The sequence below is a fragment of the Drosophila nasuta genome, chromosome X, assembly GCF_023558535.2.
Source record: "Drosophila nasuta strain 15112-1781.00 chromosome X, ASM2355853v1, whole genome shotgun sequence".
Classification (NCBI taxonomy): Eukaryota; Metazoa; Arthropoda; class Insecta; order Diptera; family Drosophilidae; genus Drosophila; species Drosophila nasuta.
This window is the reverse complement of record NC_083459.1, coordinates 8,781,695-8,799,418: the sequence shown is the minus strand read 5'-3', so window position 1 is coordinate 8,799,418 and position 17,724 is coordinate 8,781,695. Positions and strand designations below refer to the sequence as shown.

Here is a 17,724-nt window from a genome sequence, read left to right as displayed (position 1 = left end):
TGCTGGGGGAATGCCTCTATGCAAAACGATAACAATTTAAATTTCGACAGTAGGCTTATCGACTACTACTGGTGGCTATCGGTTGCATCAATACACAGCGAATGCAATATTAGTAATTTAAATGGTTACATTTTTCTTAAACATTTTCTCGCATATATTAATGTAAGTGTATATTCGTTTAAGCTTGCGGTCATATAAATTTGTTATCGAGCGAGTAATAAATCGTAATTAACTAGTGTGTACACACTTTTTTTGTTTCCAACACCAATCGGCCGACGCCGTCAAATTATCGATGATATCCCACCATTTTTCGAATTTTTTTGCAACAGAACTGCTGGAGAAACTCTTGCAGGCATTTGTTTTAAGTGTTTTGTGTTAAAACGTATGTATTAATTTAAAGTGCATCATTTTCGTCGTCTACGTGTTGCATGCCGCAAATTGTACAATAAATAAATAAATACAAAATAATCCAGGTAAGCGGGCGAAGATAAGAAAATATGATCGCCATTCTTCATCGTCCTATCTTTTGTGACAGTTGTTCAATTAGTGTAAAATCTCCTTGTCATGTCGGATTCGGTGGCTGTGGCATTGCGCGTGCGTCCGCTCGTTAAATCGGAACTTGAGCGCGGATGCCGCATTGCGGTGCGCCGCTTGGTTGACGGCGTGCCACAGGTAACGGTGAATCGCAACGATTCGTTCACCTACAACTATGTGTTCGACAGTAGCGACAGTCAGCAAGGCATCTACGAGAGCTGTGTGCAAGGCATGCTCAAGAAATTGCTCAACGGATACAACGTTACCATTTTAGCCTATGGACAAACAGGATCTGGTAAAACGTTCACCATGGGCACAGCTTTCGATGGTGTGATGGATGAAAATGTGGGCGTAATACCTCGTGCTGTGCACGACATATTCAAGGAGATGGCCGCCATGGAGGAAGAGTATAACTTTGAAATCAGCTGCTCGTTTGTCGAGCTATATCAGGAACAGTTTTTTGATCTGTTCTCGACAAACAAACGCGAAGAGAGCACTGTCGACATACGCGAGGATAAGAATCGCATTGTTATACCAGGACTCACCGAGGTGGAGGTAAAGAATGCCAAACAGGTTACCGATCAACTGATGCGTGGCTCCTCGGGACGTGCTGTTGCCTCCACAGCCATGAATGAGACCTCATCGCGTTCGCATGCCATCTTCACGCTAACTGTGGTCGCTACCCGTAAGACCGGCCAGTAAGTATCCAACGCAAAAAGTCAATTTAATCGCTTTACATAAACATACTTTAAAATGCATAGAAAATCTGTGACCACGTCCAAGTTCAATTTGGTGGATCTGGCGGGCTCGGAGCGGTGCTCAAAGACACTAGCCAGTGGTGATCGCTTCAAAGAGGGCGTCAACATCAACAAGGGTCTGCTGGCGCTGGGCAATGTAATCAATGCACTTGGCTGTAAGTATTGTATTTCCTGCTCGATTTGCGAACCGACTACTAATCGTATGTTTTCTCATTGCTTAGCTGGACAGTCGGTTGGCTACGTGCCCTATCGCCAGTCGAAGCTAACGCGACTGCTGCAAGATTCCCTGGGCGGCAATTCCGTAACACTGATGATAGCCTGCGTCAGTCCCGCCGACTATAATGTGGCCGAGACGCTCAGCACGCTGCGCTATGCGGATCGAGCGCTGCAGATCAAAAACAAGCCCGTTGTCAATTTGGATCCGCATGCGGCTGAAGTGATGATGCTAAAGGATATCATACAGAAGCTGCGCATGGAATTGCTGGCGAGTGGTGGCGGTGGCGCAGTTGCTGGCCTTGCAACCACTCTTGGCGCTGGCATTGAGAATGGTGGCAATTCGGCGCTGGAGGGTCAACGGATTAGCGAGCAGCTGCAGCAGCTACAGGAGACGAATGCTCGCATTGAGAAGATGAATCGTCGACTGCAGCAGGAGCTGCAGCAAACACTCATCGATCTGGCCGAGAATGAGATGCGCGCCCACATTGCCGAAGTGGCGCACGAGAAGCTCAAGGCGCATGTGCACGAGCTGAAGATAAAGCTGACGGAGACAACAATCCCGCAGATGGAACAGATGGCTGGGGAACAATCGCAGTCCGATGTGCAGTGGCAGCAGCAATTGCGCGATATTACGCAGCTAGTGACGTGCGTGGACGAGGAACTGCAGCAAGCGGAAAGCGTTTTGCTAACGCATCGCAACGAATGTCTCAATGGTAGCGGCGTTGCCGGCGGCGGCGGTGTCCATGATGAGGGCAACTCTGGCTCGAGTTGTGGCGATGAAACACATGAGCTGCTGCAGTCGGCGAATGAGGAGCACACGATGAAGCAACTGAATCTGAATGGCGAACTGCGCAGCATCAATCGCCAGCTGAATTTGAAGCAGGAGCTGCACGATCGCGTGATGCGCAATTTCTCGCAATTTCAGGACGATGACATCGATGAGAAGTTCAAGCAAAGCGAACAAAAGATCGAGCTGCTGGAAACCGAGCGACGTGAACTGTTGGATCAGTTGCGCAACATCAAGTCAAAGGATGCATCGTGCAAGCTGGCAGAGGAGCGGCGCAAACGTTTGAAGGTGTTGGAGAACGAGGTGAGCGAAATGCGTCGCAAGATTGTCCAGCAGGCGAACCTGCTGAAGATTCGCGAAAAAGAGAAGGAAAAGATACAGAATCTGAGCACCGAAATACGCGCCATGAAGGAGTCCAAGGTGAAGCTGATACGTGCAATGCGCGGCGAATCCGAGCGTTTCCGCCAGTGGAAGCTGAACAGCGAGAAACAGATGACGCAGCTTAAGAGCAAGGATCGCAAGATGCAGAGCGAAATGGTGCGCAAGGAGACGCTGCATGCCAAGCAGCGGCAGGTGCTCAAGCGCAAATGCGAGGAGGCGTTGGCCACCAACAAGCGGTAAGTTAGCCAGCAAGTCGATATACAAAGCGAGACAGGTGTTAATCAATCTCTCTCGCTCTCTTTTGTGTAGTCTAAAAGATGCCCTAGAGCGTCAACGTGCGGCCCAAGCGCAACGACAGCGACACGCCAAGGATCAACCGGGTGCAGCCAAGCTGGATGCGCTTGTCGATCGCGAGCTCGAGGTGATACTCTCGCTCATCGATGCAGAGCACAGTTTGGAACAGCTGATGGAGGACAGAGCTGTCATCAATGCTCATTGCAATGAGATCAAACAGTCGGCACAGACACAACCACATGGCGAACAAGCACAGCTGCTGGCCAGCCTCGAGGAGGAGCTGGAGATGCGTAACGCACAAATCGCCGATCTGCAGCAGAAGGTGTCCACCATCGATTTGGATAGTCGAATGCGTGCGCTTTGCGAGAATGTTCAGAGTATTGGTGAATCGCGGGCGATTAACAAGCAGCTGCTAAAGAGTCTGGTTCAACAGCGACGCGAACAGTCCCAGGGCATCATGGAGCAAAAGGTGCAGCGCAGTCAGCTGAACGAGGCGCAGCAGCGCCTCGAAGAAATGGCCAAACGTTGCCGACAAGCCGAATACAAGCATGCGGAACTGCTACTAAATCAACAACGCAGCTACGAGGAGAAGGTAGCGCTGCTATTGCGCACAACACGGCCAAAGGGCGATGACGAGAACAATGATAAAGCTAAGGATGCGGTGCGTGAGCAGTTCGTGGAAGAGACACTGCGCTCCATGGAGGCGCTGCAGCAGGAGGTGGACGCGCTGAAGGCCAAAGCACAAAAGAAAAAATCACAAATGGAATCACTAGTGTATGAGACCGTTGACTTGAATACTAGTTATGACAGTGAAGAGATCGAAGATTTCGTGGACAGTGATCCCGAGTGGATACCAGAACCCAAACGTTCCAGAGGTCCGGCTAAGCACAAATCCAATTCAACGGCACAATCTGCAACTTCGTCGCCCGAGGCAAATGCCACCAACATCAGTTCGACAAGCAATGCGAATTTATCGAACACCACCGACTCGAGTTTGATGACAACTGTGACTGAGACTAAAAAATCCTGCAAATGCAAACGCTTAAAATGCAGCACAAAACGTTGCAAGTGCAAGGCAATGGATCGCGGATGTGGTCCAAAGTGTGGCTGTCACGGTGACTGCCAAAATCCCCTGAATGGAGGCGACAGCAATGGCGGCAAGGAGAACGATTCGACGGCGCCGAATTTGACTACCACGCTCAACAGCCTGTCGTCCAAAGCCATCAATGGAGATATCGATGAGCCCAACTCAACTCCCGACACTATACGAAATGTTAGTCCATTGAAGAACGCAAATTCGATACAGTCAACGCCCAACGTTACGTTATCCATGTAAGTGTCATCATTATAGACAACAAATTTGCATTTTCATTGACTTCTCATTTTTCATGCCCCAGCCGTCACTCGCAACTCACTTTGAATACGCCATCCGCCAAGAAGAAGTTTTTTTGAGATGCCTCCTCGTACTCGATCCGAACAATAATTTTTTTTCTCATACACTATTAGTTAAGTTAGCTGGTTCTCTTAAGTTATTGTCTAAGATTTTAATATGTTTATCTATTATTTGAATTTTACTCATTAGCCCTTTTAAAAATTCCTTTCGACTTGTAAAATGTTATACGTGAATTTTTTTGTGGCCCAGAACTGAGAGTTGTACATTTCTTTTATATAACAAATTAATCATAGCAAACAGAATTAAGTATAGGAATACCTAAAGAAAAATCTGTGTTATCTTCGAACACATTTCTTCTCCAATACCTATTCAATATTTCTTTAGTAATTTAAATAAAATGTTTTTATATACGCAGTTCGAATTGTTTCTCATTGATTAGAGGAATTTATTCAAATAAGTCCCATGAACCTTAGTAAATTCTTTGTCGATAAGAATGATCGACAGAAAGTTGGTTGATTGGTTTTTCCCGGGGAATTTTTGAATTTGTTGCATAACTTGGACTTTTGCACGAGTCATCACATTGATAATTAGAGCTACCAATTTATCTGTCAATCGTTTTTACAGTCCACTCACACTGTATCTTATAAAAATTGTCTTGTTAAAAATTGTCCTTGCTATTTTTCGCTTGCTGTTTATTAAAGAACCAACTTTCATTGGCACTTGAATCGAGAAATTTGAATTTTATTTTATTCATTGTAATTTATTTGTTTGAATAAATTCAGCTTTGCTTGTTTTTATACCCGCTACCCATAGGGTAGAAGGGTATTATAACTTTGTGCCGGCAGGAAATGTATGTAACAGCTAGAAGGAGGCATCTCCGGCCCTATAAATTATATATATTCTTGATCAGGGTCAACAGCCGAGTCGATTTAGCCATGTCCGTCTGTCCGTCTGTCTGTCTGTCCGTATGAACGAACACCTAGATCTCAGAGACTATAAGAGATAGAGCTATATTTTTTTTTCGACAGCATTTGTTATGTTTGCACGCAGATCAAGTTTGTTTCAAATTTTTGCCACGCCCACTTACGCCTTCGCAAATAAAAAAAATCGAAAAACAAGCGTAATTTGAAAGCTAGATTTGCGAATTTTGGTACAATAATATCAATATACAATAATAACAATAGTAGTTATAATTCCTGAAAATTTGATTGCGATCAGTACAAAATTGTCGAAGTTATTAAAGAAATACTTTTGTATGGGCAAAAGCGCCTACTTACTAGGGGTTGCTAGTTGTTACTAGTTACTAGTTGGTTTGACCGACAATCTGGTATATTGTGCCGGCTATGGTATATTTTGAATGCGGTACTATATCGATAAACAAAATATACCATTTGGTATATTTTTAGCTTTTTGTAGTATATTTGGTATATTTTGAGAATAATACCGCAAAATGGGTGGCGGGTATCTCACAGTCGAGCATACTCGATTTTAGCTTTCTTGTTTTTTTTTCTTTAAAAAGAGATTGGGAGTTTTGTTTTTTAATTTTTCATTTTATTATCGTTTTGTATTTGGTTCTTTTTTTCTATTTGCAAACAGTTTTCTTGTTTTGTTTTTGTTATTGTATGTGTTGTGTGGATGTAAGAAGTGTAACTATGTGTGGGAGGGAGAGGTGATGTTTTCAAGGGGTGGGGGTGGGGGAAGGATGAGGACTCACTTCTGGCGGCGGCTTTGGGCTGTTGTCTATGCAAATGTGTATGTGTGTGTTTGGGTGTGAGCGTGTGTCTGTGTTTGTCTCTTAAAAGCACCAATAACAGTAACATAAAAAAAAGGTAGAGATATATACAGTTATGTATATAAGTACATAAGTTAATAAATGAATGCAAAAATTCGACGGGGCCGCGACCAGAACAGATCTTAAAACACGATATACAAAATATCATTCACACCATGTGCGTGTGTGTTTGTGTGTAGTTAAAGCCAACTTTGATCGGTTTTCATTAGGGTTAGTGTGTGTGCGTGTGTACGTGTGTGTGTTAATGTGCGTGTAATAAATACGAAATGTTTAACAAATGAAAAGCAATTGTTGCTAGTTTTTGGTTGTTTGTTTTTTTACGCTTTACGTTTTTTTTTAGTTTTTTGTTGCTACTATTATGGCGGTGTGTGTGTGTGTGTGTTGGTTGCTTACAGCTATACATACATATACATAATTAGGCCATACATAAAACATACATATAATATGTAAGTACACAAAAAGTCTAAGATTGTTTCTCAATGTTCTTGTTGTGAGTGGATTGGTATTTTGGTGTGAATGATATTTAACATTTGTTGTTGTTTTTTTTCTTTTTTGTTTTAGCAAATTTACAATACATTAATGTACACAGATTACATGTAGCTTTGTTTTGTTGTTTTTAAATAATAATAATAATAATAAAGATAATGATAATAATAATAATTCTACATAATATAGTACATACAATATATAAATATATAGCGTTTCTTTTAACTCTTCTTCTCCTTTAAATTTACTGCTGCTCCGCTGCATCGCTTTTTCTTCATCTTCTTTTCGTAGTTTTCCTTTATTATTTCTCAGCTTCTTTTACTAATGACTATCAAAAAAAAAAAATTACACTTAATGGAGAGGTCTAAAGATTAGAACGATTTCTTCTTGTTGTTGTTGTTGTTGCTTTCTCACGCTGTGTGTGTGTGTGGGTGTGTGTGCATATACAAAGCGTATACATATATATTTCTATGTGTAGAATCTGTTTGTTCTAGCGATTTTGGCAATTGCGTTCCATTTGATTATTTTGTTTGTGTTGCTGGAGCCAAAAGATTATTCAAAACGAACTTAGATGCCGTGTGTTTGTGTTTGTGTGTGTGTGTGCGTGTGTGTTGGTGTGCAACTTAAGCTTACAAAGTAACGAAGATCAGATGCTGCTGCTGCTGTTGATGTTGATGACGATGTCGATGTTGATGTTGGATGTATAAAGTTGCTGCTGCTGCATCAGATTGTGCGATTACATTTTGTTGTTTTGTTTCATTTGGTTTGCATTTTGATTAATTGTTTTGTGTGTGTACGTGTGTACGTGTGTGTGTGTGTTAATTACAGTTAATTACTGTCAAAGCAATTGTTGTTTGCGCACTTAGACCGTCTCGAGGACACGCACATCCTTCTGCACCACATAGAACTTGTGCTTCTTGCCAACAAGTCCCCAAATGACAGCCACATTCTCGATAACAACATTGACGGGTATCGTGCACACAGCGCCCAGGACACACGCCAGAAACTTGAGCAGTCCAAAGCGATACAGCGAAAAGGATTTGATCACACCGAACACATACATATAGATGTTGATGGCCGCAATGAAGGCGCAGACGAAATCAACGAGATTGGGACATGGTATCGGATAGAGGCCGGCAAAGATGATGTTCGATGTCGAGAGCGGCATGGTCACCCACGAGTAAACACTAATGCCCAGCAGCAGCTTGTGCTTGAACGGTATCATCTTTGAGTGGACAACGAGAAGGATGCCCTGAAGCCAACGCTTGCGTTGCTGCAACAGATCGAGCAGGGTGAACGGTGACTTCTCGTACATCTCGCCCTCGATGAAATTGAACGTGTAGCCCTGACTGAAGGCGCGCATCGCAAAGAAGCAATCCTCGGCCACGGAGCCATCGATGCCATTGTCAAAGGAGACCGAACGTTCGGCGCCAACCTGCAAAATGTGAAATGTGAAATCAATGAATTAGAAATGTAAACAGAATTGAAGAATTGAACCAAGAGCAGCTAACTTACCTGAGTGACCACATAGCTGCCTTTCCAGCTGAAGAGTGGCTTGTGGAACAATTTGAACTGCAGCCGGAGTTTGCCCATGTCATCGGACACACGAAAACTGTCGGCCAAGGTGGTCAGCCAGTTGACCACATTCTCGTTGGCATAGGTGATGAGACCCTGGCCAAACGGATGCTTGCCATCGAGCACAAAATTGATGATGCCACGCACCGAATTCTCGGTGAGGAGCGTCTCCTCATCCAAATGCACAATCCAATCGCTATCGTTCAGCACATTCACCGTATCCTCGAGACAATACTGAAGTGCACGGGACTTGAACAAGGCGCCGGTCCGTGTCTTGTACTCCTTGGGCACAACGATCTCACGTATGCGTCGATGCTGGGCCAAATGCACCGCCTTGTCGGTGACCACCTCGATGAGAAAGTTCTCGAGGCCGGTGTCGAGGCACGTGTTGATGTTGCGCAGCACATTCATCTTGACGAGATCGGGGAAATCGCCCCGTGTGACCACACGGATGCAGATGAAGGGCGCTAACAGTGGGCTGCCCTTGAGCACAACCTTCTCGGGGAAGGCATTGTAGAAGACGAGGCCGCAGAAATTGAAGAGCACCTGGGGCAGGGTGAGGAGCGTGAGGAATCGCAGTAAGTACAGCAATACGGTGGCCACCTGGCCATACTCAGTCCATGGATCGACAATCGTAAAGGAGTTCTCATCGATCTTAATACCGCCGGAGAATACTTCGCAGATAACTATCACAGTGATGAGGAGCGTGCAGTGCAGCAGATGTTTAGTGGTCGAGTTCATCATATCGAGTGCCCACTGTCCCTCTTCCTCTTTCTATATAACTAGCTATATGTATAAATGTGTGTGTGTGTGTATGTGTGTGTTGTGTACTAATATTTAAACGACGTTTGCAACTTTCACTGGGTGCCTTTTAAATCCTAAATTTTATGTATTAACTTCTATTTTTATTTTATTTAGTTTGTGTTCCAGGCGTAGGCTTCAAAAATGTGGGCGTGGCTCCGTTGTGTGTGTGTGTGCTTTGTTCGTAACTTCGTATCTTTGTGCCTCAGCTGAGAGAAAGGAGTTTTACTTTGTTTTATTTTGATTTCTTTGTGCCAGCTCTTCTTTTTGACTCTTTCGCAAAAAGGGAATTTCGTTCGTATCTTAATCGTAATCTTCTTTCTTTCTTTCTTTTTTCTTATAGATTGTATCTCTAGGTTATGCTATATGTTATATGTTATACTGTTATACTGTTGTATCTTTGTGGCTCTTCTCGCTCTCACTCTTTCTCGCTTCGTTTCGTTAAATATATATATCTTTTGTTGGTATATATCTTCTGTTTTCTATATCTTCTTTTCGTTGCATACAACACCCACAAGTTCGATTTCGAATTCGACTTCGACGTCGACTTCAACTGTTGCCCTTGGCTGTTGCCGTTGTTAATTCGCTTGGATTCGAAACCGTCACGGACACTGATGAGGCACTCATTTCTGCAAAAGCAAAAGAACACAATATATAATACATATAAATATTAATACTATTCAATTAAAGGGCCACTCTCTTTCGTCACACAGATATAGTAAATGAAAGAATTGATATATGTCGCTGTAGTTTGACTGAACTTAGATAATAGCCAAATACAACAAATCGACCGCAAGACTTTATCTCTCTCTCTCTCTCTGTCTCTCGTATCAGTCAATTGAGTTTTTTGAGATTGTGTTGTGTTTTGCGTTGCCAACCACCAATTGCCACATGGAATACCGTTAATTCTATTAGCCCAGTCATCACTAATCGCTGGTCGTCGGCATTATGATATCAGCAGCAGCGTTTCAAAGTGCCACCAAAACATTGCGTCATTCAAGGATATTGCCAATAAATAGATTATTAAGTACAAGACAAATATGAAATATCAAGAGAGTTCATAAAAAGAATTCACATCTAGTATTCTTGATTCATTTGATTTAAATGCACTTGACTGAATTGAAAAGAATTCCATCAATAAAAATACAAATTTAGTTTTAATTAAAAATCAACAAAAAACGAAAGAAAGATCGATTGTCTGTGACTCGAAGAAGGCGAAGAAAAGATTCTTTATACATATTGTAAACTAAAGTCACTTTTAATGTACAAATGTTCATAGATTTTAGCTATACTTGAGATGATTCCCACTCGTGGAAAAACCGGTTCAACAAATTATTGTATTTAGTTTACTAATATTTAAAATGGAATAGCAACAACAACTTTGGGGGCGTATTGAACTGCAAATCCGAATAATTTATGTAGATTTATGTGCGAAAAATACTTGATACGACAGATCTAGCCAGTTAACTGTACTCCCTCCTCGCTCTTGTCAACTATAGATAGTTGAGAGTCGATATATAGATGATATCGTCGTGAGCACTTACGTCAGATATCAAAAAGAAACAATCGCAAAAAAAAGAAAATTAAGACAGCTTCCAATTTGCCCAATTAGTCAGTCATCCAAAGAAATGTTATAGAAATGCCAAAAAAAGAAAAACAAATGGAAAATATAAATAAATAAATAGAAAACAAAGCTAAACAATTGCTATAAGAAACAGAAATGGAAAGAACAAAAAATTGACTGAAAATAGCTGCGAGTTTTACGACGAAATTTACAACTGTAAAGTGTGAAACCCACATGCCAAAGTATGTGTGTGTGTGTGAGTGTGTTTATCAGAAGCATCGCGTGTGTATCAAGCCATAACCGAAGTGCTTAAAGCGCTCTCAAAACCAGCAACGTTTTTATTTTTGGTTATTGTTTTTGCTGTTGTTGTTTGCACCGAGATTGGCGAATGAATGTTGCCCGCATAACTACACACACACACACACACTCGGACACACACACATACACATAGAGAGAGAGGGAGAGGGAGAGCATGTCACCTATTCGCCGCAGCTGGACTCGCGGTCGTATGCTTAATATAAATTTACATGAGGTCTAGCGCTATTTGGCCCCAATAATTATCAAAGTTCAAATGCCATCGATTAGATTCAAATTGCTTCAATTTCGTTTTCATTCTCATTCTCAATGTTGTTGTTGTTGTTGTTTGTGTGGCTCGTTTTTCAATAATTAAACATTTTATATTCATCCAGAGTTAAGAGAGGCCGCCGATGTCACATCGCATTTGAGTGGCGTGCACGCCAAGCGAGGGTTATACAACCTATATAAGTAGATATATATATATATATATATATATATTCATAGCAATTAGCCTTCGCGTCAAGTCAATACAATTAGCTCGGCATAAATTGGGCAAACGTTACTTATACTATATACATAGAAGAGTGAAGTACCAAGACTCACTCGCTCGATCCGCAGCACAAAACCCGCCCGAACAAACAAAACGCACAACAGAAAAATTCAACAGAAACAGAAACTAGAAAAAAAAAAAATAAAAAAATAGCCACAAATATCAAAAGCAAACGCAACGAAACGAGGTATTAAGCGTCGTTTATCGCGATTGTCGGTGGAAATTTTGTATTTCGTTATTGATATTTGAAGGCATTAAACACATTATGATTTCTAAAGAAATTGATATGCATATATATTATATATATGTATATATACATTTCTTTTTATATAACATACATTCGATGCGATGCGATGACTCCTCGGTCATGACTAACCGGAATTAATAACAACACTCTATTCTATTTTGATTTGGTTTGGTTTGGTTTTGTTTTGCCACTCGTGCTTTCCCTATCCCCAAATCTTAGACGACAGTTTGTCCTTGTCAAGATAGCGGAGACAGACCGCAAAGTAAATACTCTCTACTCCATACTCTAATCGAGTTGAGAGTCTTGCGCTGCGCTCATCTGATGAGTGACGCATTTATCATTTATTTACGTTATTGTGGCTCATTAATCAACGTTTGATTAAGTGGAAATCAAGATTATTTAAATGTGACACACTTTGTGTGTGCGACAAACTTTACGTCTTATCTAACGACAACAAAGTATTCTTGTCTATTCTATTTATTTAAAGCCTAATTATTAGCACCAATTTTATGGGAAAATACCGTTTTGCAAGTGACTAACAAACAAAAGGGAATTATTGGAATTATTTGTTGAAGCTAATTTATTGAGTATTCCGCAAATCGACGACAACTTGTACGCTTTGTTTATTGTTTCAATTCGTGATGGTGACAAAAATGTAATGACTAACACAATTTGTTTAACTACTTCAAAATAAACGTAACATTTTTCAGAAAGATTTCAAGAGAGCGAAATAAAGTTCATTTCCTGCATGTTTGCAACATAATAAAGTGATTCACATTAAGAGAATTAAGTGAGAAATGAAATATAAAAGAAAAGGTACTTTTCAAGTTTACAATGAACTAGAGTTTAATTGCTAAGCATCTCTCAAGTGCGCACAGTGCACAGCTCAATCAATTAATATTAAATGAACATTGATCGCTTGACACAATCAATTAAAGAAGGTTGCTAGTTGGGTTCAGCACAGCACAGCACAGAACAACACATCAGAGTAATACCTCAACAAGCAAACCTCCATATTTCTATTTCCATTTCCATTGGCATTACGTTCAGTTTTGCTATGATTGCGATTACTGGGAATTGGCATTGGGTATTGTTGGAGTTGGCACGTTTCGCATTTGCGATTACGAGAGATGTTCATATAACTCAAGAGCCAGGCGACAACTGATAAGCCAAAGCGAGTGGCAAGAACAACATCTGGAGTTCTCTATATATATGTATATATATATATGTGTGTATGCACCTCCATATCTTTAAGTTTGTGTGTGTGTGTGTGTGTGTGTGTGTGTGTGTGTGTGTTGAGTATTTATAATTTAGTGATTAATTGCGAGCGAATAACGATGACGATGAATTTGAACCGATACAAGATTTACTACTACTACACATACATGTATAGTACATGTATTATATATACACACGCATACAATATATATTGAGTCGAAAGTTTATCAGCTGCAAAGCCCGCTGCAATCATTATTCACATGATTCATCTCGCTTTTAACTGAGCGCAAGTTCCGGCGAGATAAGTGAATAAGTAAAAATGTCTCATAGACAATACTTCAAGTTCCCTCCTCTGCTTGCAATCTGTCTCTGTTGTGTTAGGGGGCGTAATGAACCTGAATCACTTGCGATAAGCTGTATATATATATGTATAAGCTTTACTATATAGTATACTCGAGTGCAATCGTATCAACAATAGACTTTGCATTAACAACAATAACACTCCGAGGCGAGAGTAGCATTAATAATAGTGCAACAAGTGCATTGCAAACGTTTGCTCGACTAGTTGCATACTCTGTAGGATAAGCTACAAATACACATCTGTTATATACAATTAATAACTTTTATTACTTTATTGCCTGGCTTTTTCCACTCACAACTCAACTCATTGAATGAATTTACGAATGCGATAAACCCAAATCTAAACTCGTTGTAGACGAAATTCGTTTCCATCTTTCTCTGACGGCAGTTTAGGTCACGGGTTGCAAATTCGTGTGGTACACGCTGCGTATGCTTAACATTTGCTTGCTAATCAAACGCTGAGATACCCTGTAAAATTGCACCACGTGTCGCTTCACTGCACACACATAACAAAAAGAGGTGAAAAACAATGTGTTTTGTTGTTTCGCACAAAACAAACAATAAGTTGCAACAATTGAGAACACACACACATACACACACACACAAAAAGAAGAGAGTCGGTCGAGTGTTTAACATGGGACAGTGTTTAAACAAAAGGATTCGAGTACTATGCAGGTTATCTATATAGTTTCTGGTTAGTTAGATAATGCGAACTGCAACTGAAACTGATTCGGTTTGCTTTATGGAATTCCCTCCACCACCCCGAAACGAAAACACGGGTGCAATTAAACTGAGGGGGGAACATCGCTCGTAAAGCCAACAAAAATAATCGTAAACCTTCCCAGTTTACAGTCGTTGTATATTATACACATAGTGAATATATAACTCATTTGGTTAATGCGTGCGAATCGTAATTGAAATCCAGACTGGAGTCCACACATTGAGTACAACACACAACACTCGAGTACATGTCGGTACATGTCCGTACATGCGAGTACATGCACACACACATTGCGCTGCCGTTGTCGCTGTCGATGACGATTTCGATGACCCCGTCGCGTACTTTGTAAGTGTGAGATTTTTGTTGTTTAGCAGCAGCGAAAGAGGGGCACTTAAAGTACAAAACCCCTCTTCACCTCCCCCTCCCACACCTTGAGGAGTTACCCACCCGTGCACTGTAGATGTGTTGTTGTTTACGTTGTTAACAATCCATTGCAGAGATCTGTCTGTTAACTTTTCGCGGGCTTCGTTCACTTGCTTTGCTTTGCTGTTATTTTATTTATTTTTTATTTTTACTTTTTAGTTTTTACTTGTTTTTTCGTTCGTTTTGTGAGGAGCTTCGAAGCTCGAACTTCGAAGGCAGCCGTTACACTGAGACGTAGACGAGGAGAGAACACAACACAATATGCCGACTGCGCTGCTACCAACAACTAATGAGTGTGTTTGGCTGTGTGAGTGAGACGGCGCGACATTGAGCACTTACTTAGTATGCGTGCTTACGGCTCGTATGTGTGTGAGCAGGCTGCGGGCTTATTGTACAAACACACACACATGCCTGCATGCATACGTGTGTGATTGTGAGACGCAGTAATAATAATAAATTAAATATGTTATCAAAGTACAACACACTATTATTATTATTATTGTACATACAATGCAAAAAAAACGTAAGTTCAACTTTAATCACACGCTCAATTCAGCTTTTCTTCTCATTTCATTTTTTCGGTTGCATTCAAAATGCCGGCTTCCATTGCATACAAACACACAAACACACAAGCATGCACGCATACTGCAGTTTGTATGAGTGCAAATATTAAGCGGTAGCTGCGTTGAACATTTCTTGCGGGGGGGATTAACAGGTGTCCACTTGTGGGCCACTTGGACTTGGAATGCTACCTAATGTTGCTGTTGTTGCTGTGGTTGTCACGCGCTACCGATGCGATGCGAGTACATTTAGCGAGTACAAGAGTACCCTCTCCCCTCCCTCGTCCAACTCCTCTCCTTATCGGAGTAGGTTGTTCAAACACACACGCACACAAACGCACGGGCGTGGTTTTTATGTGTGTGTGTCTGAGTGGCTAGATAAGCAACCATCGCGTATACAATCAGGGTACGTTAATTATGCCTACAAATAATATAAACCGTAAGCAACATTTGTGACGACAAACAACAGCAACAAGAAATGCCGCAATCAGCAGTAGCCAGAGTAACCACGGTGTGTCCCAACTTCAATTATCGATTAATATTTCAAAAAATGCGTCATGTCAGCTTTAAAGCACAATTTATCGATTTGTATTTGCATATCGATATCGCTTGGGTGGGGATACATTGAACTTGCATTTCAAAACTCAATAGGGATACATTGAACTCGCCTTCACACGTACATAGCACATAAAGTAACGTATAATAAAACCGCTCCTACCAGAACAGAACAACCCCTCAAAAACCAACGTGTATCCCGGCTACCTCAGTCACACCTTATTTGACACACATATTGCGCTTATTTAATGTTGTCACACTAATGTACAATTAATCCCAAAATCACAATGCTAGGGCACCCACATCTCCCAAACACTAGCACCAACATGCAAAGCGAGTCTCGTGCACGAACACACATACAATCGTGTATATGTGTGCGTGTGTATTACGTACTAATGGGCCGGCGTCGCTAGCAGCGGCCTTGTATGCTCAACGAATGATGGGCAGAGACAAAACGCCAAAAAAGAAATGAAAAAAAAAATAGTGCTAATACTAATATACACGCAGGTGCAGGTGCAGGTCCGTTAGAAAGCTCACGCTCTCGCTCTCACGACCATACACTCTCCCTCTCTCTTTTGCTCTTTCGATTTTGTACTCACCATGCTGTTGGTCACATAAAAAAGGCTAATGGTTTTGCTTGCTGCTGTCAAATATATGTAACAAGGAAGAGGAACTGGCAATGGCAATGGCAATGGCGTGTTGTCACTTGTCTTCTGTTTTTTCTATTTTTTCGCAGGAGCGGTCCCCGGTCAATAAAATCGCTGGCGTTTTGTTGTGGTTGTTACTCTTGTTGTTGTTGTTGTCGACGACGATAAGGCGCCAGACAAGCAGGCACTAAGCTTACGCACACGCGGGGGGAGAATGGGTAGAGCGCTTGGCTCTCCTTTTTTTCGTTACTCGCTCTTCTTGTTTTCTTAAGCACAGGGTGTGTCGTTCGCTCCTCGCGTAAACAAAACGTGAATATATCGATGACGCCCAAAGAAGAACTGATGCTGTATATTTGTATGAGTGTTTACATATGTGTGTGAGGCGGGGGCTTTGGGCGGATGCTCAAGTGCTTTGCCTTTGCGTGTGTGCGTGATTCTCTCTCTCTGCCTCCGCTCTTGTTGCTAGCCGTAGCGACGATTTGTTTGGTTTATTTTTATACTTAGAAAATGTATTTCAATGTTTCCTTGGCTTGCACAACAACAACAAATTCATTAATACTGGCGATCTTTATTCAAATCAACGTACACATGTATGTACATATATATATTTTTAAATGTGCCTTGCTAATTTTTTGCGCTCCTCTCTCTTCGCGTCTCACACCCGGCAATGATGACGAGCATGCGACTTTATGCACCTCAAAAGTGTTGCTTCAACTCTCTCAAAACTTTTTTTATTGCTTTCCTTCTTCACTTCTCCACTTGTGTCGATAACGAAACGAAAAAACAAAAAAAATATATAGAATAGAGTCACACACGCTAAATAATAATTTGGCCACAGTAAGCACTGGTATCGATCGAATTTTTGAATGCAGAGTGCAGCAGCGACCAGCGAGTATTTTTCCGATTAGTTTGTAAATTTTCTTCTATTTTTTTTGGTACGTTTTGTGAGAGAGCGGCGACGACGACGACGGCGGTGGCGGGCACAATTTTTTTTTTTTGCAAAAATGATTTTGTTGTGCGAGTTCTGTTCGTAATGGAGCTTGTTGAACGGATGAGTTATTTACTTATATGTTACTTGCTTGGCGCGCACATTTTCGATTAAGCCCGAAAACAGTGACTGTGTTTTTTCCGAGTAAAAAAAAATTTATTAGTTGTTAGAGTTGCCAAATTCGCCAGCACTAAAGTTGCCAACTACCCCAACAAGAGTGCTGACGCTGCCAACTTATTGCAATTTAATAAGAATTGCCAACTGATTTAGTTTCTGATTGCGCATACATTAACCGTTTTTCATTATTTAAACTAATTGTGAAAAATGTGATTAAATCAATGGTATGTTGTCACTTTAAAGCTATTTTCTTAAGAGAAAAATAGAATGTTGGAAAAAATACAGTTATTTAAAATGAGCTGTATTTTTGTATGAACTATGCATTTTGCTGGAAATGTTTCTCAGACAAGAGCTGCTAACTCGTTTGCAAATTGGAATTTAAGATGTTTTCTTTAAATGAGCATTTATCTAAAAAATATGAATTAAAAACCAAAAAAAAAATAAAAAATATACGTCTTAA

At 41.1% G+C, this 17,724-nt stretch overlaps 2 protein-coding genes across 3 annotated transcripts; one reads left to right on the top strand and one right to left on the bottom strand.

Moving 5' to 3' along the window:
• Nucleotides 1-301: 301 nt before the first annotated feature.
• On the top strand, nucleotides 302-4,777 carry LOC132795939 (chromosome-associated kinesin KIF4). Its single transcript, XM_060806909.1, has 6 exons — nucleotides 302-473; nucleotides 536-1,232; nucleotides 1,296-1,447; nucleotides 1,514-2,912; nucleotides 2,986-4,302; nucleotides 4,368-4,777. Exons 2-6 carry the CDS (start codon nucleotides 565-567, stop codon nucleotides 4,420-4,422), a joined length of 3,591 nt encoding a protein of 1,196 aa, XP_060662892.1. The 5' UTR covers nucleotides 302-473; nucleotides 536-564; the 3' UTR covers nucleotides 4,423-4,777.
• Nucleotides 4,778-5,892: 1,115 nt separating this feature from the next.
• LOC132797122 (beta-1,4-mannosyltransferase egh) lies at nucleotides 5,893-17,322 on the bottom strand. 2 transcript variants are annotated; one of them, XM_060808643.1, is made up of 3 exons: nucleotides 16,112-17,322; nucleotides 8,157-9,646; nucleotides 5,893-8,076 (listed from the first exon to the last, which is right to left on the bottom strand). In XM_060808643.1, the coding sequence occupies exons 2-3, from the start codon at nucleotides 8,958-8,960 to the stop codon at nucleotides 7,504-7,506; spliced, it is 1,377 nt and encodes a 458-aa protein (XP_060664626.1). In that variant the 5' UTR covers nucleotides 8,961-9,646; nucleotides 16,112-17,322; the 3' UTR covers nucleotides 5,893-7,503. The 2 variants fall into 2 exon arrangements, with proteins under 2 accessions (XP_060664626.1, XP_060664625.1); XM_060808642.1 differs by lacking the exon at nucleotides 16,112-17,322 and adding an exon at nucleotides 14,422-14,587.
• Nucleotides 17,323-17,724: the final 402 nt, after the last annotated feature.